The 25,007-nt window shown below is 45.1% G+C and overlaps 1 protein-coding gene across 1 annotated transcript; it reads left to right on the top strand.

Annotated features, from left to right (window-relative positions):
• Positions 1–1,571: 1,571 nt before the first annotated feature.
• On the top strand, positions 1,572–3,449 carry LOC138656987 (SCAN domain-containing protein 3-like). Its single transcript, XM_069744432.1, has 2 exons — positions 1,572–2,178; positions 2,623–3,449. Exons 1-2 carry the CDS (start codon positions 1,572–1,574, stop codon positions 3,447–3,449), a joined length of 1,434 nt encoding a protein of 477 aa, XP_069600533.1.
• Positions 3,450–25,007: the final 21,558 nt, after the last annotated feature.

Raw genomic sequence — 25,007 nt, 5'->3', positions numbered from 1 at the left:
TTTCTATGGCCCACTATCTGAGAGACAGAGAGAGATGGCACGCTTAGGACTGGCACACAAGCCTAAAGGCCAATATTAATCTCCCACTGATTGATTTATTGATTTTTTCAGGTAGAATTTAGAACCCAAATAAAGCAAAAAAAAAAAAAAAATGGGCTTTCTATGGCCCACTGAGTGAGTGATGATGCACACAGGAGTCAGGAGTGGCACACAAGCCCTGAGGCCAATATTTTTCTCCCACTGATTGATGTAGTGATTTTTTCAGGTAGATTTTAGAACCAAAATCAAGCAAAAAAATAAATAGGCTTTCTATGGCCCACTGAGTGAGAGATGACACAGACAGGGATGGCACTCTAGCAGAAATGTCAATCTTAATCTCCCACAAAAAAAAAAAAAAAAACAGGGAGTGTCCTTCAATTACTATCTCCCTGCAGTAATCTCAGCCAGGTATGGCAGGCAGCAATAAGGAGTGGACTGATGCACAAATTAAATAAAAAGTGTGTACAAACCAAAAAGATAGCTGTGCAGAAAGGAAGGAACAAGAGGATTTGTGCTTTGAAAAAAGCAGTTGGTTTGCACAGCGGCGTACACACAGCAATGCAGCTATCAGGGAGCCTTCTAGGGCAGCCCAATGAGCTACAGCGCTGAGGGGAAAAAAAAAAAAAATGTAGCTTCCACTGTCCCTGCACACCGAAGGTGGTGTTGGGCAGTGGAAATCGCTACAGCACAAGCGGTTTGGTGGTTAATGGACCCTGCCTAACGCTATCCCTGCTTCTGACGAAGCGGCAGCAACCTCTCCCTAAGCTCAGATCAGCAGCAGTAACATGGCGGTCGGCGGGAACTCCCCTTTATAGCCCCTGTGACGCCGCAGACAGCAAGCCAATCACTGCAATGCCCTTCTCTAAGATGGTGGGGACCAGGACCTATGTCATCACGCTGCCCACACTCTGCGTTTACCTTCATTGGCTGAGAAATGGCGCTTTTCGCGTCATTGAAACGCGACTTTGGCACGAAAGTCGCGTACCGCATGGCCGACCCCGCACAGGGGTCGGATCGGGTTTCATGAAACCCGACTTTGCCAAAAGTCGGCGACTTTTGAAAATGAACGACCCGTTTCGCTCAACCCCACTCTTGAGGGCTTAAAAAGCAGCTCTTGTGGTGATAAGAAGCTGATTTAAAACTCCCAAGAGTGAACTCCGTGAGAGCTGTATGTATGGAATAATAACTTATATTTTGCCGGTCTTCAGCAGTCATGTCCTGCTTGAAGTGACTCTAGTGGCGTAGCACTTTGCAGCCGGCTCTATTCTACTTATAGAGAAAGCTGAGTGCTACGTCACTAGTGTCAATTCAAGCAGGAAATGCAGACCGTAGTAATATAAGTTATTATTCCACACATACAGCTCTCACGGAGTTCACTCTTGGGGGGTTTAAATCAGCTTCTTATCACCACAAGAGCTGCTTTTTAAGCGCTCAAGAGTGAAATATGCCTGGCAGAGTTCCTTTAAGTGTGCCAGATATAATGTAATACTCTTCTATTTTAGTGTGTGGCTGCGCACACTATCTCAGCAGTGATGGAGAAGTATTTGAGAATGGAAAAGGCAAATGCCGAACAGGACCCTGGACACAATTCTAGCCCAGATGAAGGCCCTAGTAAGAGAGGTCGACAAAAGAAAAAAGACAAGACGGTGAGCTCAAGGCAATACAGTGAAAGCTATCTTTCATTTGGATTTACTTTCACTGGGGATGCGACAGCACCAACACCACTGTGCTTGGTGTGTGGTGAGAAGCTATCCAATAGCGCCATGGTGCCAAGCAAGCTTAAACGCCATCTGCAAACGAAACACCCTTCCGTTCAAAACAAGCCGATGGAGTATTTTGTACGCTTACGTACAAACAATGAGAAAGGGGCAACTTTTTTGAGAAAAAGCACAAAGGTAAATGAGAGAGCCCTCAAAGCTAGCTACCTTGTTGCTGAACTCATAGCTAAATCAAAAAAGTCCCACACTGTGGCAGAAACATTAATACTGCCAGCTTGTAAAGCTATTGTAAATGAGATGCTTGGCCCTGACGCAGCCAAAGAGATAGCTAAAGTGCCTCTCTCTGATAACACAATTGCCAGACGGATTGATGACATGTCTGCGGACATTGAAACAGTTGTTTTGGAAAAAGTGCGCATCAGTAAGTAATTTGCCTTGCAACTTGATGAGTCGACGGATATCAGTGGACATTGTCAGCTGTTGGCCAATGTGCGTTTTGTGGATGGAGAAGCCATTACAGAAAACTTCCTATTTTGCAAGGCACTGCCAGAAAAATCAACAGCAGAGGTAATATTCCAGGTCACATCGGAATATCTTGATAAAAGTGGGCTTACATGGGAAAACTGCACAGGTGTCTGCACTGATGGAGCTGCAGCCATGGTCGGGCGCATCAAAGGCTTTGTAAGTAGGGTTAAAGAAAGAAACCCAGATGTTCTTGTTACCCACTGTTTCTTGCACCGTGAGGCCCTCGTTGCAAAGACCTTACCAGCAGATCTAGCTCCTGTGTTGGATGATGTTGTGCGCATAGTGAACTTTGTGAAGACGTGACCTTTGAGATGTCGCTTATTTGCGTCTTTGTGTACAGAAATGGGAGCGGAACATAAAATCTTATTGCTCCACACGGAGGTCAGGTGGCTGTCACGCGGCAAAGTGCTGGCCCGTGTGTATGAGTTGCGAGAGGAACTTAAAATATTTCTGACAAACGAGAGGTCCGATTATTCAAAGCTGCTTGCAAGTGATCAGTGGTGTGCAAAGCTGGCATACCTGGCTGATATATTTCAATATCTGAATGAACTAAACACACGGATGCAAGGCCGAAATGAAAACCTGCTTACAAGCACTGATAAAATTAACGGATTCCGTTTAAAGGTGCAGCTCTGGCAGCAACATGTGCAGGGTGGCAACCTTCAGATGTTCCCGCTCACCGAGAAACTGCATGATGACAATACTGCTGCAATGTGCGAGGTGATTGGCAGACATTTGAAAACTCTTGAGGAGAAGTTATCGTTTTATTTCTCTTCAACCTTCACAGAATGCCTTGACTGGGTTAGGGGCCCATACAGCTCATTATCCATTGCTGGAAAGGACATGACTTTAAAGGAGCAAGAGGAACTCATTGAACTGAAGCAAGATCGCGGTTTAAAGCTAAAGTTTGCTGATCTTCCTTTGGACAGTTTTTGGTTATCTGTTGCCAAGGAGTTCCCCATTCTGGCCAACAAAGCTATTTTGACATTGCTCCCATTTTCGACCACATATCTATGTGAGCTGGGCTTCTCAAGCTTGACTGCGATAAAAACTAAAAACAGGGAGAGACTGAGAACTGTTGAGGAAGAGCTTCGTGTGGGTCTTTCCACCATTCCTGCCAGGATATCCCTTTTGTGTTTATCGAAACAGGCCCAGGTTTCACACTGAGTGAGTATAAATACATTTAGAATCTATATTATTAACTATATGTATAATATGTACTGTTTTAGTGTCATTTTGTGCCATTTTGGTTGGTGGTGTGCCCCGGGATTTTTTAAGTATAAAAAGTGTGCCGCGGCTCAAAAAAGGTTGAAAATCACTGCTCTAGGGTGTAAGGTATCCAGCTCAAAAATCCATCTTAATTCCTTCCTTTACAAAAGGGTAATGCGATCACCACCCCGGCGCATCACTGGTACATCATCAATCACCCTATACCTTAGTTGATTGACCGAATGTCCCTTATCATGAAAGTGTCTCGGAACAGGTAAATCCAACAGCTTTGTTCTAATCGTGCTTTTGTGCTTGCCAATTCTCGCCCTGACCTCCATTGTGGTCTCCCCAACATAGAAGAGACCACAAGGGCAGGTCAGGACATACACAACATAACTGCTCCTACATGTATACCGTCTCTTAGTATCATATCTTTTACCGGTATAGGGGTGACAGAAAAAAGCCCCCTTGAGCATGTTACTGCAGCTAGCACAACCCAAACACGGAAAATTGCCAAGACTAGGTTGGCTCAGTGTCGTCTGCAAATCTCTTTTTGAGCTGCCAATATCAGAAGAAACTAGTTCATCCTTCAAGTTCTTATTCCTCCTATATGAAAATAACGGAGGTGTTTGAAACTCAACAACATTAGAATGACCCTTGTTCAGCAGGGACCAATGTGTCAGTATAATACCCGAGGCCCTTGAACTCATGCCATTATACGTACTCACAAATGGGATTCTTTTATTTACATCAATCTTTTCCTTCGGAACCAAAAGATCTTCACGTCTAGTAACCAAAGCCCGCTGCTTATATTTCTCAAGGTCAACCCTAGGATAACCCCTTGATAAAAATTTACAACACATTTCCTCCAATCTATCGTCAACAGAGTTTTCACAGGAAACAATCCTCCTCACCCTCAACAGCTGACTCCAAGGCAAGGACTCAATCATCCTGCGTGGATGCTCACTGGAGAAGTAAAGAAGATTGTTCCTATCCATTTCCTTAACATATAAATCAGTATGTAAACAACCCCCAGTTTTGTAGACACAAGTATCAAGAAACTGGATCCTGTCCCGAGAACACTCCATGGTAAAACCAAGGCCAGGGTGGACACTATTCAGATGGAGAAGAAAGGATTCGAGCTCATCCCTATCCCCATCCCATACCAGGAAAATGTCGTCGATGTAGCGTCGCCAACCCCTGACATGGCACCAAAAACGTGAACTGTATACGTATTCATCCTCCAGAACGGCCATATAGATATTAGCATATGTGGGGGCCACATTGGACCCCATGGCCGTCCCGCGGCGCTGCAGGAAGTAGTCATCACCGAAGAGAAAAAAATTTCTCCCCAGGATGAACTCCAGCAGCGCCAGGATGAACCGCATACAGCTCGGGGCCATGTCTGAGCCGGCGAGCGCCACACCGACGGCATACAAACCCCTGGCATGTTCGATGGAAGTGTAAAGGGAAGACGCATCAAAGGAAACCAACCACGTGGAATCAACCACATGTATTCCTTCAAGGGACTTGATGAAATCACTAGTGTCCCTTACATATGAAGGAGTAGACACAGCAAAATCCCTCAGCAGCCGATCAAGAAAAATAGCCACCTTATTACTCAGAGACCCCCTGCCCGACACAATCGGTCGGCCAGGAGGTCTCAGCAAATCCTTATGGATCTTAGGTAAGGTATATAATATAGGGACTACCGGATGCTCAACCTTCAGATACTCTGCCAATTTGACATCAATAATGCCCATACTCAAGGCCTCATCAATGATTGCCTCCAACTCCAATTTAAATTCCTGAACAGGATTCACACGTAGCTTCTCATAGATATTACCATCAGAAAGTTGTGACCTTATCTCACTGACATACTGTGAAGTATCCATCACCACCAAAGCCCCGCCTTTATCGGCTGGCTTGATGGTGATGGATTTGTTCCTCCTCAGTGCTCCAATCTCCTTACGCTCAGCAAACGTTAAATTGGATTTACCAAATTTCAAATTACTTTTCCTCAATTTGGCTATATCAGCCTTAATAAATTTAGAAAATGTCTCAACAACAGGGTCATGTTCTGGAGGAACAAAATCACTCTTGTTGTAGAGACCCAATTTGCTGAGTGAAAAGCCCTCTCATGGAGTCGAGGACACAAAGCCCTCCTTACCTGAAAAAAACAAAGTCAGTTTCAACCGTCTAAAGAAAGAGAACAAATCATTATCTAGAGTAAACCAGTCAATCCGACTGGTAGGGCAAAACGATAATCCCTTAGACAGAAGCCTAATCTGGATATCCGAGAGGGAAAGTGAAGATATATTTACCACCAGAGATGTCGGAGCATTCATTTCGTCCTCCCCTTGGATCTCGTTGTCAAGCCTTGGCTCCCTTTTCTTATGTCTCCTGCCACCCCTGTGGCCACTGCGCTTTCTTGGGATATAGGTCCCGCCTCTTTGGCTAAAAAACCAACAGGACCAATACTTGCAGCAACACCATCATCCGTGGAATCCGATTCCCCACCTGTGAACCCAAATGAGTTCTGTGGGGCTGATTGTTTCTGAGGTCTTCTCCACCTCTTAGGGTGATTTTTGGACCGCCCAGAGCCCGACTTCATTTTATTAGGTAAAGAATTCCTAAATTGCCAGCCATATATTCTGCCATTGTTGTAGTCCTCAAGATCTCTAAACCACTTGGACCTCTTAGTATCTTCCAATCCGGTCCGATATTTCAAAAGGTTCTCTTCGATCTTAGAGTTAATTGAGCCAAAGTCCGTAGTGGAAACTAATGGTAAGAGACTATTCTTAATCTCTTCCACCTTAGTTTTAAGAGACTCAGTTTCCTTCTTTAAAAACTCTATATTGAGCAGCATGATGTCAAATGCATATTTGTTACCAATGGCCTCAAACTTGGCACAAAATTGGGTGTTATTTGGCATTAAGGTGGGTCTCAGGTTAGGCCTCAATCCCCTCGGGATTCTCTTTGCCTTGTAGTATTCCACCAATGTCCCAGCATGCAATTCTAATGAAATAAGTTTTTTATTCTCAATCTCCCATCTGTTTTTCAACATCACAGGAGAAGGCTGGTTCAAAAATGAATTGTCCGTTCCAGCATCCGAAATAATTCTAGCAAAGGAAGGAATTAAGATGGATTTTTGAGCTGGATACCCTACACCCTAGGGGGATGAACTTGGAGTATCAACAAAGTTGTTGTCTCTAGTGATCTTTTTATATTTTCTGCAGTACTCTTCGGGTATATTGTTTTTAACCAAATCTGTTATATATATTTGTTATATTTAGATAAGTTTTGTTATTTTATATGTATATGATGTATCTGTGCTAACAATGATGGGCCCCATCAGACCAGCTATTTGAGTGCGTTGTCATAAATATGGTTGACAATTCCCCCGATATTTAATATTCTGTGTTCGTTTTTGTATAATTTGTCCTTTTTTTGAGGGGAGCCATTGTACTCTTTGGTGTGGCCATGTATGGTGCACTTCTGTAGTTCACTATGCCTGGCTTATACTAGGGAGGCCAATTAGCATATATGGAGAGTTCTATTGTGAGTTGGAAGACTCTACTTTATATGATGCAGATATTCTGAATTATTGTCAACAGATTTTGGTGGGTTAGGTCTGGGGTATATGTGCTGATATGTTGTGCTACAGTTTAGATATTATGTTTAAGGGAATTGTGCAGTATGGTATGCAGCTGTCTTATTCCTAATTATTTCATGAGTCTCAGTTTTGAATTAATAGACCTTTATACTGCCGGATTGCCATATACTTTGGAGGAGTATTTACAATCGCCAGCGCATGGAAGCCCTGTGGGACACGGATGTTATTGTCCCTGTATAGTTGATCAAGCAACCGTTGTTGGAAGATGGTGAATCTGCGCAGGGTTGTTACAGTTTAGATATAATGCTGAAGGGAATTGTGCTATAATGTATACAGTTGTTTTATTCCTAATTATTTCATGAGTCTCAGTTTTGAATTAATAGACTTTTATACTGCCGGATTGCCATATACTTTGGAGGAGTATCTACAATCGCCAGCACATGGAAGCCCTGTGGGACATGGATGTTACTGTCCCTGTATAGCTGATCAAGCAACCGTTGTTGGAAGATGGTGAATCTGCGCAGTGTTGTTACACTTGCGGACTCCTTTTTGGAAGTTGTCTATGTTATACACGGGAGATTGAATTGGACTTGCATAGTTATTTGTGCTACTCCTGCGATCATGTGAAGGACAACCGAGTATCTGATTGGACGATGGTCACCATGGTATCACTCTGGGGGTGGAGCTATGTCCTGGATATTGTGGCCGTCATGCACAGTGGAGATCTATTGCAGGAATGAACTGGACTTGCGCAGCAATCTCATCCACCCCTGTGTTCACATGATTTACGATCGACTTTTAATTGGACTACTGACGTTATGACATCATTCGGAGGGTTGGCTTGTTTCCTAGCTACGGTGTATGCTGTAGATCTATTGGAGGATTGTGGTTTGTTTATATCGTTATGTGGGGATCTGGATTGCACTTTAGTGGGCTGGTTCTTTGGCTTTTTAGCGATCAGGGCTAGTATGTCTTTGTTAGATGATACAGCATTTTTTCTATGTGTTTGTAATGTATTTTCTGTATATGTAATTGTATTTATGTGTATTCATTTGTGTTTACTATTATGGTGCTACACTCCTATTGGTGGATTATGTAATGAGGGGTGGTGCTAGAAGTATATAATGGTGGTTGGAACATGTGTCAGACTGTGCTTGATAAAGGTCATTGTACCGAAACGTCGCCGCAGATGGCAGATTAAATCTGTAAGTTATTTTTCACTGACCGTTGTGGCACTGTCTTCTTTTTTGATATGGCTTGCCACTAGCTGTCCCATAATGGGACACCTCGTGTGCAACAGTGGCAGCTGCGGATGGAGTGCTCGTGCGACTGCGATCTGTGGATGAGCTCTCGCTTCCGCAGGAGGACGAGGAGGAGGGGGGGCGAACACCTACAGCCAACTGTTTCCTAGACCGTGGGCTAGGCAGAACTGTCCCAATATTGCTGTCCCCTGTGGACCCTGCATCCACCACATTAACCCAGTGTGCCGTGATGGACACGTAACGTCCCTGGCCATGCCTACTGGTCCATGCATCTGTTGTCAGGTGCACCTTTGTACTCACAGATTGCCTGAGTACATGGACGATGCGGTCTTTTACATGCTCGTGGAGGGCTGGGATGGCTTTTCTCGAAAAGAAGTGTCGACTGGGTAGCTCATAGCGTGGTACAGCGTAGTCCATCAGGGCTTTGAAAGCTTCACTTTCAACTAACCGGTAGGGCATCATCTCTAACGAGATTAGTCTAGCAATGTGGGCGTTCAAACCCTGTGTACATGGATGCGAGGATGAGTACTTCCTTTTCCTAACGAGAGTCTCATGTAGGGTGAGCTGGACTGGAGAACTAGCGGGGATGCCGGTGGACATGGCAGACAGAGAGGGTTGGAGATGGTATTCTTGCTGGTGCCCTACATACAGTGTTTCCTACCATGAACCTGGTGATTCCCTGACTGCTTTGGCCTTGCGACGAAACCTCCACATTTACTGCAGGTGGTGCGGTAAACGGTGGGCTTACAGTGAGGGAAGGGATGTAGCGTTGCTGACTAGCTTCATTGGCAGAGGGTGCTACAACCTTAAGGGACGTTCGGTAGTTAGTAGGGTTGAGCAAAACGGGTCGGCCATTTTCAGAAGTCGCCGACTTTTGGCAAAGTCGGGTTTCATGAAACCTGACCCGACCCCTGTGTGGGGTCGGCCATGAGGTTGGCGATCTTCTGAATCTGGTATCGGAATTCCGATACCGAGTTCCGATATGTTTGCAATATCGGAAATCAGTATTGGAATCCATATTTAAGTGTAAAATAAAGAATTAAAATAAAAAATATTGCTATACTCACCCTCTGACGCGCCCTGGTACTCCTTAGAATCAGCGCGTGAAGGGCCTTAGATGACGTCGCGGCTTGTGATTGGTCTTGTGATTGGTCGCGCGACCATAGTATATACCTAATAGGAATATACTCACCATCGGACGCGCCCTGCTTCTTTCCGGCAGCCTTCCTTCCTAAGAATCAGCGCTTGAAGGACCTTCGGTCGCGGCTTGTGATTGGTCGCGCGAGCGGTCACATGGGCGGTCGCGCGACCAATCACAAACCGCGACGTCATCTAAGGCCCTTCACGCGCTGATTCTAAGGAGGGAAGGCTGCCGGTTACTACCAGGGCGCGTCAGAGGGTGAGTATATCAATATTTTTTATTTTAATTCTTTATTTTACACTTAAATATGGATCCCAGGGCCTGAAGGAGAGTTTCCTCTCCTTCAGACCCTGGGAACCATTGGAAACCCAATGCACTGCATTGGGTTTCGTGTTTCGGCCGACCCGACTTTTTTATAGGATCGGCCGATTTCACTCGACCAGACTTTTGAAAAAGTCGGGTTTCGTGAAACCCAACCCGATCCTATAAAAGTAAAAGTCGCTCAACCCTAGTAGTTAGTCCAGGCTTGCAAGTGCATGTTGGTTAAATGTCTACGCATACAACTTGTATTTAGATTTTTAACATTCTGACCTCTGCTTAAGGTACTTGAACATTTTTGACAGATCACTTTGCGCTTATCATTTGGATGTGGTTTAAAAAAATGCCAGACTGCACTCTTCCTACTATCGGATACCTTTTCAGGCATTGCAGACTGAGCTTCTTTAACCAGATGGCCACGCTGTCCTGCAACTGCTTTTGGTTTTGCCACACGTTTTTGGCCAGATACGGGCCTGGCAGATGGAACCTGTTGCGATGTTGATGCCAGCTGCGGCTCCTCCTCCGCTTCAGAGCTACTGCTGCCTGCACCCTGTTCCCCCAATGGCTGCAAATCGGGGTCAACAATTGGGTCATCTATGACCTCCTCTTCTATGTCGTGTGCAACTTCCTCTGTGTCAACGTGTAAGCCGGTGCTATAGCGTTCGTGACGGGGCTCTATAGTCTCATCAGGGTCAGATTCTGGATCAGTACACTGCGAGGGCAATGTTCTGATCTGAGTCAAAGGAACAGCATAGTAATCTGGCTGTGGCTGTGCATCTGTGCACTCCATGTCTGATTCATCTTGAAATCGGCATGGCCTGTTAACAATTTCCCTTTCTAACCCAGGAACGGTATGTGTATGTGTAAAGAGCTCCATGGAGTAACCCGTTGTGTCGCCTGAAGCATCCTTCTCTGTTGTTCTTGATGAAGAAGACAAGGAAGCGACTTGTCCCTGACCGGAAACATCCACTAACGACGCACTGCTTTTAAATTTTGCACTTTCCGAAGAGGAGGCGAAAGAGCTAGAGGCAGAGTCATCAAGGAAAGCCAAAACTTGTTCCTGCTGCTCCGGCTTTAAAAGCGGTTTTCCTACTCCCAGAAAAGGGAGCGTTCGAGGCCTTGTGTAGCCAGACGATGACGCTGGCTCAACAACTCGAGACATAGGTGCTATATTGATTTTCCCACGAACACCTGATGCTCCACCACTACTACCATCATTACCAGCTGACAATGACCGCCCACGGCCACGACCTCTTCCATCAGACTTCCTCATTGTTTGAAAAACGTAACCAAACAAACGGTATTTGTTACTGTAAAACCTGTTACAAGGTGTACTCAAACTTGTGGTGAATTTATATCTCCCTTAATAGGTGGGTGAGACTGCAGGGAAAATCAGGCCCAATGTATAACAGTACACAGCTTAAGTGGCAGACAGATATGCCACTAACAGGACTGACACAGATGCACACACTACCAATAAAAATCTCCCCCTTTTTATTTTTTTCTGGGAGAATTGTGAAGAAATCAGGGCCACTGTATTTGAGTATATTTTCTGTGGCACAAAATGAAAGACAGATGCCACAGACAGGAATGGTACAGATGCAGATTTGCCAATCTTAATCTCCCACTTGTTTTATTTTTTTTTTCTGGGAGAATTGTGAAGAAATCAGGGCCACTGTATTTGAGTATATTTTCTGTGGCACAAAATGAAAGACAGGAATGGCACAGATGCAGATTTGCCATTCTTAATCTCCCACTTGTTTTATATATTTTTTTTCTGGGAGAATTGTGAATAAATCAGGCCTACTGTATTATAGTATATTTTCTGTGGCAGAAAGTGGCTTGAAGAGATATATCAAAACAAAACAAAACAAAAAAAAAAAGAGACTGTACTACAATTACTATCTCCCTACAGTAATCTCAGAAAAGTATGGCAGGCAGCAATAAAAAGGACTGCTCTGCTGCACACAAAAGTATAAAGTGTGGCCAAACAAACAAGATAGCTGTGCAAAAAGGAAGGAGCAACAGGATTTGTAATATGAAAAAAGCAGTTGGTTTGCACAGTGGCGTACAAACAGCAATGCAGCTATCAGGGAGCCTTCTAGGGCAGCCCAATAAGCTACAGAGCTGATGAAAAAAAAAATTGCCTCCACTGTCCCTGCAAACAAAAGGTGGTGTTGGACAGTGGAAATCGCTACAGCACAAGCGGTTTGGGGGCTAATGCACCCTGCCTAACGCTATCCCTGCTTCTGACGAAGCGGCAGCAACCTCTCCCTATACTCAGATCGGCAGCAGTAAGATGGCGGTCGGCGTGCATACCCCTTTATAGCCCCTGTGACGCCGCAGAAAGCAAGCCAATCACTGCAATGCCCTTCTCTAAGATGGTGGGGACCAGGACCTATGTTATCACGCTGCCCACACTCTGCGTCCACCTTCATTGGCTGAGAAATGCCACTTTTCGCGTCATTGAAACGCGACTTTGGCGCGAAGATCGCCGACCGCGTGGCCGACCCCACACAGGGATCGGATAGGGTTTCATGAAACCCAACTTCGCCAAAAGTCGGCGACTTATGAAAATGACCGATCCGTTTCGCTCAACCCTAATACACAACATTAAAGAACGGTGACCTGTAGTGCCCCCGTGGGCAGTGGAGTTCTCGGTACCGGGTCCTTCGGTTCTCAGGGGGATGTCACGGTGGCTGACCCGGTCCGTGGCCCGTGGGACGTCCGTTGTAAAAGGGGGAAAGGTCTTTAAAGGGGAAATGTTCGTGACGCCACCTGTGGTATTCAGTCAGGGTGACTGATGCTGCTAAGGGGTCCGCTGGGGTGATGTTATGGCAGCTAGATGGTATACCTTCCCACAGGTGAAGTATGTCCCCAGGGCTTCCCAGTGTGTAGATGGTGGATGGTGTGAGGCGCAGTGAAGAACGAGGACACAATGTTGCAGTCTCTTTACCTTTTACTGAAGGCTTCAGCATCCACAGTCCAGAGCACTGGATCACAGGGCAGGTAGAGTCCGGCCGATTTGGAGGCAAATCCAGAGTCCCCTTATCCAGGTGGAAATCAGTAGCCTTCCCTTGCGCTGCAGTGTTGTAGTACCTTACTGCTAAGCCTCTCATAAAGTCCTCACAGATGTTGTAGATGTTAATGATGTTATGTCTCTCTCTCTGTCCCCCAGATGGATAGGACAACCCGTATGACCGGTGGTGTGAGGCTTTTTACAGGGACTGTATCATGCCCTGGCCTCTCGTGGGTGCCACCTTGCCTCCTGGGTATGGGGCGGATCAGTAACGTAAAATTAGCTGTCCCGCCGGTCTCTGGAGCAAGGCATAAAAGGACTGTTGCTCCCTCGGTGTTCCGGCTACCGGGATCCTGCGCCTCAGAAGGAGGCAGCCTGTGCAGGGCAGAACTCCTTTTGGTATCCATTCCTTTTGCTATGACTTCTTCTCACTCTCTACAATACAGTTCTCTGTTCGTGTCCTTTCTTAGGAACTGCCGCACGTGGGGCAGGCGCAGCTCCGTGTCCCTCGGTCCAGGCCTCTGACAGGCTCCCACCCCTGTCAGGGGCCAACTACCTGAGCAAAGCTCAGCCAGCAACTGCCTCACTTCCTCTCCAGGCCACCAGTTTTACCTAAATGTGAATAGTGCCCTAATAAATAGGAGCATAGCTCCCCCTGGTGGACTGGAGTATGTTTGTGTTACCTGGTAAAGAGATCTCCTTTATTGTCTCCAAATGTAAAATCACTCCCCCGTAGAGGAGAATGATATTACTGCAATGACCAGGACCCTGGGGCGCTGCACTCCCCCCGTTAAATCCAGTACTCTGCGACTGGGAAAAGAAAACAACAATACATTAGCAAAAGACATGCAATTTTTTAAAATGCTATAAAACAAATTCATTTAACTGTTGCTTCCCTTTATGGGAGATGAGGACACTTGAACGTTGCAAACAAAAACATATTTATATTGTGCAGACGACTTTAAGTCAAGTAGGAAACAGTTATTAACTAGCTATGAAACACCATTACCCGTACAGGTATACTATCTACTAAGTGCAAGTACCCTCTCAGGGTATACTAACGTAGAATCTCAAAGTGCAAATCAATACTTTATTATTACTCTTCTTCAAGTGCAAAACAATTATTCTCTCTATTTAGGTGCAAGACAGTCTATCAACCCCCACGGGCTCACTGCATTTTCCTTTAGTTTATTCAGAGTACATTATATCAGACTATCTAACTTTAACTCTATAATATTAGCTACATACTATCGGCTATGTAAAACACAATTCTAATCTCAACTTTAATCTGGCAAAGTGCAATAATTGAACATTCCCTTTAAGGGCAAACTCGAGCCTTTTCTGAGGTAGTGCAAAGTATCAATCACATCAACAATCAAGTCAATTTAGCAACAAAAGTGACATGATGTGTGGGACCCGTTATGAACCCCCAATGTTGGGCTTGGGCGGGCTACAAGACGTGTATCCTGACCCGGAATTCTGCCACACCAACGGGTTTTTCTTCGGGTCTGAAAAGCAAACAATTCTCACAAGATTAACAACAGTCTCTGTTGGAGGCAGTCTCTGTAAAAGCCTCCGTTGTAAAACCAGTAGGAAGCACCCTTAAGAAGGTGCAAACTTAACAAGCAAATCCAGCCCTACTCACGCCGGCAAGTGGGCAGAACCAGGGTGCACCTTGTGGGTGCCAACTATGTGCAATGGAAAGTGTGTGGACCATTCACTGTCCATGATCCAAATGTCCTTGAAGCAAAATTAAACTCTGTAAACAGAGGATCCCTTTAAACAAGGGACCCCTTTAAAGAATAACCCTGGCTGGGTTCAATAAACTTGACAACAGCAACAGTCAATTCAGGAACTTGCAGCAAACAGTTAACTGTTTACAGTCACATTCTTTCTTTTACTTTCTCTTAAGCTGGGAGCGGACCGACCAGTGACTCGTCAACCTGTAGTGGGGCACAGTCAGGGGCCGCGGTAAGATCAGTCTCTAGAACAGAGTCAGCAGCTGTGGCAGGAGCAGTTGCGAGAGTGACCGGGGCAGGGTTGTTCCTCATACCTGCTTCAGATGCGGTCCCTCCGGGGCCGGTCTGCTCCGCCTCCACTGGGGTCTAGAACGCTGGTTACAGGGCCCTGTGCTGTGGCAGCCAGCAACTGCCTCACTTCCTCTCCAGGCCACCAGTTTTACCTAAGTGTGAAGAGTGCCCTAATACATAGGAGCATAGCTCCCTCTGGTGGACTGGAGTATGAAATGTGTTGTATGTTTGTGTTACCTGGTAAAGAGATCTCCTTTATTGCCTCCAAACGTAACATCACTCCCCCCTAGAGGAGAATGATATTACTGCAATGACCAGGAACCTGGGGTACTGCAGACCTATAATAGAAGGTTTAATACACCTGTGCTGTCATTGTTTCATAGTTTTAAAGGTTGAAAGAAGACAAGTCCATCAAGTTCAACCTATAACCTGAGGTTCCTTGCCTGTTTTTCAAAAATGTATTACCTCAAAAGAAATAATAATTTGTGATCCCTTGCAGGGCTGCCACTAGATATTTCGGGGCCCCATACTGGCAAATTTTTAAGCGCCCCCTTGAGACTCCGCCCAGGCTCCACCACAGCCCTGCCTCCATGCTACACCCCTCGAACTGCCCACAGTCCCACAGCTCTCTTGGAAAAACTCGACTTCTCACATATCACACATTAACAGTTCCCATCACCAGATCACACATATAGCTGGCAGCTTTTGTTTTGGCCAAAAGATTTTTTATGCTGCCACCATAACACAGTAGACACTTTTGGCTGGGCCCTACTCTGCTGTAACCTATTAAATATTTGTTAAAATATGCAATACAATTTAGGTATATTTTTATTTAATTTTTCAATTTTTAAAATGACCAATAATATCACATACAAGGAACAAATACCACTACACCAGTCAAGACCACATATTACCGCCACAGTGATCGACTAACATCACATACAAGGAACAAATACCACAACACCATGACCAGACACCATATTATTACCACATAGTGACCAAATAGCACATACAAGGGACAAATACCACCGCACCATGACCAGACCACATGTTACCACCACAAAGTGACCGAATACTACAATACTGATCAGTAATAAAAAAAAACACAATACCATCACCATAAGTGCCATTATACACAGGAGATCTGTACTTAATATACAGTGACTGTGTACAGGTAATACAGTAATCACTGGTGATATTCTACACAGGAGCTCTGTATATAATGTATAAGTAATACAGTGATCACTGGTGACATTATACACAGGACCTCTGTATACAGAATACAGTGTATAGTGTCAGTGTATAGGTCACTCACCAGTGATGTCTCTAGGTGAAGTCCTTCAACTTTCATCCAGCACAGACCGCCGTCACTTCTTCCAGCCAGGACTTGTCTCTACAGGAAATAATACAGTTATCTCGAGCTCTGCTTGCAGCACACATTACTTAATTTGTCCTAACTTCTACATTACACCCCATGAAGAAAAAAAGGCGACAGTGTCACTCTACACAGTAACAGGACCGCTCCCCCCATTTAAAACAGTATACTCAAAAAATAAAATAAATACGTCACTGCAGTAATAATATCCCTTAATTAGCCCCTGTGGTAATAATATCCCCCATCCTGGCCCCAGTGTGTATCATTCCTGGCTCCAGCCATATGTTCTCGCATCCTGCCCCATATGATCTCCCCATCCTGCCCCATCTGTCTCCATCGTATCCATCCTGCCCCATGATCCTGCACGATCTGTCTCCAGTCCTGCCCCCAGTGTCTCCAATCATGCCCGTATCTACATTCTGCCCCAGTGTCTCCAACATTTCTGCCCCAGTGTCTCCAACATTTCTGCCCCCAGTGTCTCCAGCATTTCTGCTCCCAGTGTCTCCAGCATTTCTGCCCTCAGTGTCTCCAGCATTTCTGCCCCAGTGTGTCCAGCATCTCTGCCCCCAGTGTGTCCAGCATATCTGCCCTAGTGTGTCCAGAATCTCTGCACCAGTGTGTCCAGCATCTCTGCACCAGTGTGTCCAGCATTTCTGCCCCAGTGTGTCCAGCATCTCTGCCCCCAGTATGTCCAGCATCTGTGCCCCAGTGTGTCCAGCATCTGTGCCCCAGTGTGTCCAGCATCTCTGCCCCAGCGTGTCCAGCATTCTGCCCCGGGGCCCCGTGGATCGACGCTCTCAAAAAAACCCCAAAACCACGAGTTCTTACCTGGCTGCGCTCCTGTGGCGGGTGAAGCTCACTCCCTCCACGCAGGTGAAGCGCGCCCTCGCCGGCAGCTGACAATGACGTCAGACGCCGGTGAAGTGCGCGCTACGGCTCAAGTCAGCTGCCAGCCTCCGATTGGCTGGCGGCTGTTAACTATTGACATGCGGGCGCGGGCCCACACGTCTATAACGTGCCGCAGCGCCTGTAGGGAGGGGCCCGGTGAGCAGATGAGACAGGCTCCATATGCCAGTCAGGGAAGTAATGCCCTGATGGTGGCCCTGATCCCCCGCATTAATGTCTGTATATTCTCTTTTGCTTCCTTCCCTGCCCAGGAGCTGTGGTATGATCAGACCATGTTCCTGCATGGTAGGATACAGCCATTACACAGTACACAGCAGGGGCACATTTATTAGATTATCTCAGCACAGGCACATTTATTTAGACACATCTAATTGTGGAACTTATTATTATTCCAATATGAATTGATTAAAGTCAACTTTGTTCATGGGTTAACCCCTTTAAAATAACAGAATAAAAAAATTAAATAATTGAACCAGGAGGCAGAGATTCAAGTGGAAGAGGAGGTGGACATGGTTGTATAGTTGGAAGAAGTGGTGGAGGAGGTAGCCAACAGTGTTTTTATATTTATTAAATTGAATGAACAAACTGAGGCGAGTATAATAATGGATGGGTGCGGCTGGTCTACTTCTGTGGTTAGCCAAAAGGTAAGGACAAGTCCTGTGGGATCCATGCCTGGTTCTTTTTAGGGAATGTGATCTTGCCAACATTGGGCCTGCCTGTGATCACACACCCTGCCATGCTAAACACACGTTCTGACAGTACACTTGCCGCAGGGCAGGCCAACACCTCCAAAGCGTAAAGGGCAAGCTCAGGCTATGTGTCCAATTTGGAGACCCATGAGTTAAATGGGGAAGACTCATCACTTAGTACGTGGAGATGTAACACGTACTCTTTCACCATGTTGTTGAAATTCTGTCCTGCCGTATTAGATGGCAGTGCCGGATGTTGTGGCTTGCTGAAGAATGTTTTCCTTATTTCGACCATGCTGACCCCTCCTTCTGAGATGGTGCCAGTGCCCCAGCTGTGTTGGCTACTTCCTCTTCTGCCTCCACCTTGTGCTTCCACTGAGACCCTGCTGTCAAGTGGGAACGTCATCAGTAGCGAGTCTACCAGCGTGAGCTTATATTGCCACTTTTTCCTATCCCACTTCAGTGACAGAAATTAAGGATGGTACATTGTCTTTGCATCAGGGATCCAGCCTGGTGGCCAACCAGTAATCAGCACTGGTATCAATCCAGACAACTTGTCACAGGCACAGCAGCATGTATTCACTTTTGTGCGCCAGACTGCCCAGAAGCAACAGCAAGCTGTCCTCAGCAATAGGTGCATCATCTGGGTACTCTGTATCCCCCAGTCACGCTCCATTGATGAAGGAGCTGCACTGAGTGTCACACTGCTGTGAACAGTTCCTCCTCCTCCTCAAAAACTGTCCACTGGCTGTTGGTACAGGAAACCATCCTTCGAGCCATTTGTGAATGACTGGCCTGATATTGGTGTGAGTGGTCCCTGTTCCTCTTCCTTCTGTGCTACCACCTCAACCACCATTGCCTGTTTTTTTCATAGAAGCATAGAAGTGGGAAAGTAACTTTGATGATGGCATCATCAGCACTTGCCATGTTCGTGGAGTACTTCGAAACAGTGTAACACGGCACACATGTTGGTGGTGTTAGGACATGTCCAAAATGCTTTCCACCTCAGGCCCAGGAGCCAGTTTTTGCCCAAGGCGTTGTGGACCCTGACAGCCAGCCACCCTTTCCCAATACCCGCATCTGTCCACTGGTGGGTTGAGGACCCCAATGGCAGAGGCACGTCTAAGCCTAACGGATGTGCTGCATAGGCTCTCATACTCTCACCCTTCTTCCTAGTGCATCGCCTTGGCTGCAGTTGGTGGTGAAGCAGGGTGGCTGTGGTGTCCTCTGGAGGCCAGTCACCTCAACCTTCCCCTGCAAGGGTTTTTTTTCGGTACACCTGCCATTTCAGGACCTACCCGCACAGCGAGCTGCTCTTCCTTCCGACAACTTCCCCCGTGCCTTACGGATTCCCTTCCATGATGACCATGGGTAACGGAGAATCAGGGTTCAATTCTGGAGAGGGAGCATGAAAAATGGCTACACATCCCAGGAAGACAGTAGGCGCACAAATTACTCACTCCTGACCAGGTGATGTAGTGAAGCAAAATAACCATACTGGACTCTTTATAGGCTCTGTAATTGGAAAGAGTACTTTAGCAGAACAAGATGGCAAAAAGCAAGAACTAAACTTGGCCTCTGAATATTTTTTGGGATGAATTTAAAAGATTGTGAAGTGGATTGGATTTGGAAAAGTTTGGAAGCTGCGAATGGCCATAAAACCAGTTAATTTTACATTCTTCTGGGAATTTCTGTCTACAGATCACCATAAATCTGTCAGTGAATGCATGGAAAAATGCTATTATGTTGTGGAGTGTGGAAGAGATGTATTACAGACATGCTGCACCACCCTATTAAACCAAAAACTTCAAGGTACAACAAATGTAAAAAGATCATATACTGTAAGGACAAATATATGTCCTAATTGAGCCTGGAAGCAACTCTGTGCAATAAAGTATTGTATACAGAGAAAGGAAATTGGAGCCTATAGTGCTTCAAATGTTTTTCAAACGTTTTTATTGGTATTTTCAATTTTAAACAGGTAGAAATGAGAGAAAGGGGAAGGAAATAAACATAGGGTAGGGAAAAGGAAAGGAATCCCCAAGTGAAATGGGGAATGAAATATCAGGCATTAGAAAACAGACCATAAATTGGTAGCTTAAATATACTACATATATATGTCACTAACAAAGGGACGAAAATTAAATTAGTCTTGCGATGCAGTATAGTAAAAATAAGCATTAGCAGTAAAGAAAAATGTTGCTTAATAACTAGGCCCAAGAGAATAGACAAAAGTATACAAGTCAGAATTAAAGTAGCCTGTGCGATGAAGTAGAATAATAATAAGCATTTACAGTAAAGAAAAATGTTGCTTAATAGCTGGGCCTAAAAGAGAAAACAACCATATACATGTCGGATTCAAAGTAGCCTAAGTATAGAGATATACTGTATGAATATGATGCCTACTTATAAACACAATAAGTGGAATATCAGATAACGTCGCTGAAAAGTCAATATTATATGATGCTCAGTAATATTAGTATACACGTTTTTTATAGCCTGTGAGATAAAAGTAGATTAAAGGACGCATAATGTGTGAAATAATGCCTGCCCAAGTCCCAGAGTGCACATGGCACCCCTAAGACCTAGTGGAGGAAAGTTCGGTTTTGATCCAAGAAACAATCAAGTAACGAAAAAAAATAAAAAAAAAAACTTTTAAAGTGGAATTAAGTTGTTACAGCTAGTCAAATAACAGATTTTTGTAGATTGTTCAACCAGAACAGTTACCCTTCAAGTTGTTGGTAGGGAACTGGATGTGGCTTCAGAGGAGTTGATTCCAATGCGTTTTAAAAATTCAATACCCTCGTCCGGAGAGGCAACATGAAATAAACCTGATGGAAGTCTCACCCGGAGGGTTGATGATCTTGTCCAGGAGTAAGAGAGGCCTGCACACAGTAGTTCTCTTGTGGTATGCGAAAAAACTCTCCTGTTTTGGAGAGTGACTTTAGACAAATCCTTATAAAAAACCAGTTGCTTGTAAGGGGAAGAGAGAAATCTCGGATTTTTTTAGATACCTAAGAGCGCGTTCCTGACCCAATTTGGGTAAAAAGTAACAATGACGTCACATGATAAATCCCTGGGAAGCGTGGGTGGTCTGCGTATTCTGACAACCTTTTCTATCAGAGGGCCTTCGGTAGAGTTAGGAAATAAGTTAGAGATCATTGATGATACATAACTCTCCAACTGGGAAGCCTGAATTGAATCTGGTATACCCCTGATCTTAACGTTATTCTTCCTTCTAAAATCCTCAAAGTTGTTTAAATTGGCCTTTAGAAGATCCATTTTTTTCTGAATCCCCTCCAATAATTCTGAAGGCTTAGAGATTGCATGAGATAAGTTTTGTTCGTTTTTTTCAAGTTTGTTTTTATATGCAAATGATTCTTGAGCAAGTGAAGTTCCAGTAGCTATGCTAGGGGGGATTGACAGTTTACAGATTTTATTATCTCTTGGAAAAGCTTTTTTATAAAAGCTTGGGAAGCCTTTGAATTAAATGATTGTTTAGGATCAGGGATGACATCTTTACCACAAATATTCATAGTGGTCAAAAATGATTTGAGGAGATACACCATAAAACCCTCAGTTGGATAGTCATCAGATGCTGGGATCCCTTCCAATGTTAATAAAGCAGGGGAAGAGTTTTTAAAGCTGCGCTTTTTAGGCAATTTAGATGACTCACAGGGAGCCTCACTTGATGTAGAATATCCGGAATAATTATCCATTTCATAGTCAGAGAAATTAAAGCCCTCACTATTCACAGATGACTCGTTTGATATTGAACGCTCTGATCCCTCTAAGGATCCATTACAGCTGTTAGATATATTAGTCATTACATCTTCTACTTCTTCCCCTTCCCCCTCCTGCTTTCTTCCTGTAGCTCTGTTTCTATTAAAGTAAGTAATTAGGGACTCATAAAACTCAGAATTAAACCCAAGATCATCCATTATAATTTTTTGACTCCTAGATATTTCCCCTAGTGGTGTTTCATTGGGATTCTCTCTCTGCAGCTCTAAGAGGTTATGGCAGGGGGGGCTTACAACAGTAGGGCTGTGCTGTAATTGTACTTCAGTAGTGTCATGTTTCCCCTTAATGCTGGTAAACCCAGCTAAGCCCCCTGCGGTGCTATTGTAAGGAGATGACTGTTCATTTAAAATGGGGTAGTGCAGCACATTGCTTACCCACTCAGAAGTCCCTTGATCCACTCCATTCTCAAGTCCGTTTGTTTTATAATCCACTCCTGTAGTAGTAGCGCATTCTTCTTTATCCAGGTTCCCTTGGTTCAGCAACCTGTCGCTCCTTTCCATATGCAGCAGCGCTCCCTCTTGTAATTCCAGTGTGAAACTTCCCTGGGGCGATCCCGTTACTGCTTTCTCTGCATAGAGCGGCATTCCTTTCTGTGACCCCTGTTCAGCGGTCAGAGTCGCGGTCTCACTCCGGGTCCCGGCAGCTGTCAGTGTCTTCGGCACAAACTCCTGTGCCCTGTGGTTTAGGCTGCTCCTCCGTGCTTGGCTGGGCAGCTGCAGCTTGCTGGGCTCCTGAAAAGGATGAGTCATCTCTTTGTTCTCATATGCTGCTTGCTTCATCCCTGCGCCCAGTTCCACCACAGCTCCTTGCTTCTTTCTGCTGCCACTCACCAGTGACAGCACAGCTGGAAGGGGAGCTTTCTTGCTGGTCTGCACCCCGGAGATCAGCTTTACTGCAGGAGTCCTTGGTTTAGCTGGGGTCTGACAGGGTGTCGGCTTCAGCTGTGCAGATCCTCCATGCTTTCCTCCTTGCAGGGACAGCACTCCTCCAGAGCCACGGCTATGTTTCTGTCCTGGAGGAGGTTTTCTCTTCACAGGACTGGGTCCATTCTTCTTGGAGTCAGTTCCAGGCATGTTGATAGAGCTTTAGGACCCAAATAATCCACTTTTTGTAGCTTTTTAGTAGCTTGGATCTGGGAAATTACAGGAGCTCCTGTAAAGTAGGTCTGCTCCTGCTCCCGTGCAAACCACGCCCCATCATAGTGCTTCAAATGTAACAAACTTTTATTAACCACTTTCCGACATCGGGCGTACATTTACAGTATGTTGATGTCGGACTCCCTCCCTTTGATGTTGGCTCCGGCAGTGAGCCCAAATCTTTCCCGAAACATATCAGCTGTTTTGAACAGCTGACAGGTGCTGTTACCCACTTGAATGCAGCTGTCAAACGCTGACAGCAGCATTTAAATTGCGCTTCCGGCAATCGCGCCGGAAATACGCACCCCGGTGACCCTGTCACATGATCGCGGGTTACCGGTGTGTCGGCATGACAACCGGAGATCACCTGGAGACCTCTATGATTGTCAGTGCCGGCTTGCTGTGAGCGCCACCCAGTGGTCGGCGTTCATAGCAAGTGAGTAAATCTGCTATATAGTGGCAATCTAATCATCGTCTCTATGTAGCAGAGACAATCGGGTTATGGCAGCTTCTAGTCTCCTATGGAGACTATTGAAGCATGCAAAAAAAAAGGTTTTTAAAAAAAAATATATATATATATATATATATATATATATATATATATATATATATATATATATATATATATAAGATCAAATTACCCCCCTTTAACCTAATCTAATATATAAAGCTGAATGTGTGTGTGTGTGTGTGTGTGTGTGTGTGTGTGTGTGTGTGTGTGTGTGTATGTATGTATGTATGTATGTATGTCCGGGATTGGCATCTGCACCGTCGCAGCTACAGCCACAAAATTTTTCACAGTCACACGGCTGGACCCCGAGAGCGTCATGGGCTATGTTGTGAGGCGAAATTTTAACCCCGCACGTTCCAATTCACCAAACAATTTTGCCCCTATCTACATAATGGGGAAAAAAGTGAAAGGAAAAGTGTTGGAGGCGTCGCAGCTACAGCCACAAAATTTTGCACAGTCACACGTCTGGACCCCGAGAGCGTCATAGGCTATGTTGTGAGGTGAAATTTTAACCCCGCGCTTTCCAATTCACCAAACAATTTTGCCCCTATCTACATAATGGGAAAAAATGAAAGGAAAAGTGTAGGAGGCAAATTGACAGCTGCCAGATGTAAACAAGGGGGACTTAAAGAATGAGAGCGATGGCGCCAAAGAGTATATACCGTACAGTTGCTAAGGTAGGGCCCCGACATGGGATACTCACCACACACGGGGATATGAACACACACAAAATGCACCACACACTACCACGTGCTTGAACACATATTACCCTCAGCACACATTTCACCACAAATACACCAACCTCGCCACATAAAAGTCGAAACATAAAAGTCGCAGCTCAAAACTCGCCACGCGCAGAACTCGCCACATGCGAAAACTAGGCTCACGCAAAACTCGCCACAAGTGCAAAACTCACCTCATGGAAAACTCACCACACGCAAAACTTGCACACGCAGAAAAATTGCCACATGCACAAAAGTTGCAACACATGCAAAAGTTGCCTCACACAAAACTTGCACATACTCAAAAGGCACCACACATAAAACTCACCACGCGCAAAACTCGCCATGCGCAAAACTTGCTGCACACAACTTGCTACACTAACCTGTCACATGCAACTAGACACACAAAAAGTTGCTGCACGCATGTTGCCACACAAAACTCATCTCACAAAAGTCGCTACATGCATGTCGCCACACGCAACTCAACACACACAACTTGACAAACGAAACTCGCCCTAAAACACACACAAGTCTGGTATTATCCTTCAAAAATAAAAATCTGATTAATAAGCAGACAAACTACAAGAGCAACAAATGTACCATATAGGAAATACGGCAGCTGTCAGTCACATGACCTGTCTATTATGTGTATGTGTGAGCTAATATATACTGCCAGGGGGAGGGCTTCCTGTTGGCTGGGGATTTATCAGGCTGCCAATTTAGCTTACAAATACTGAGGTAAAAATACTGAGCAAATAACTTGTGAACGAGGTCTAATACTGGAGGAGATGACACACAGATATATACTATATACAGGAGAGATGACACACAGGTATATACTATATAGAGGAGGAGATGACATACAGGTACATACTATATACAGGAGGAGATGACATACAGGTATATACTATATACAGGAGGAGATGACACAGGTATATACTATATACAGGAGCAGATGACCTACAATTATGTACTATATACAGGAGGAGA

Source organism: Ranitomeya imitator, chromosome 1 (genome assembly GCF_032444005.1).
Source record: "Ranitomeya imitator isolate aRanImi1 chromosome 1, aRanImi1.pri, whole genome shotgun sequence".
NCBI classification, from domain to species: domain Eukaryota; kingdom Metazoa; phylum Chordata; class Amphibia; order Anura; family Dendrobatidae; genus Ranitomeya; species Ranitomeya imitator.
This window is presented reverse-complemented; position numbering and strand designations above follow the sequence as displayed.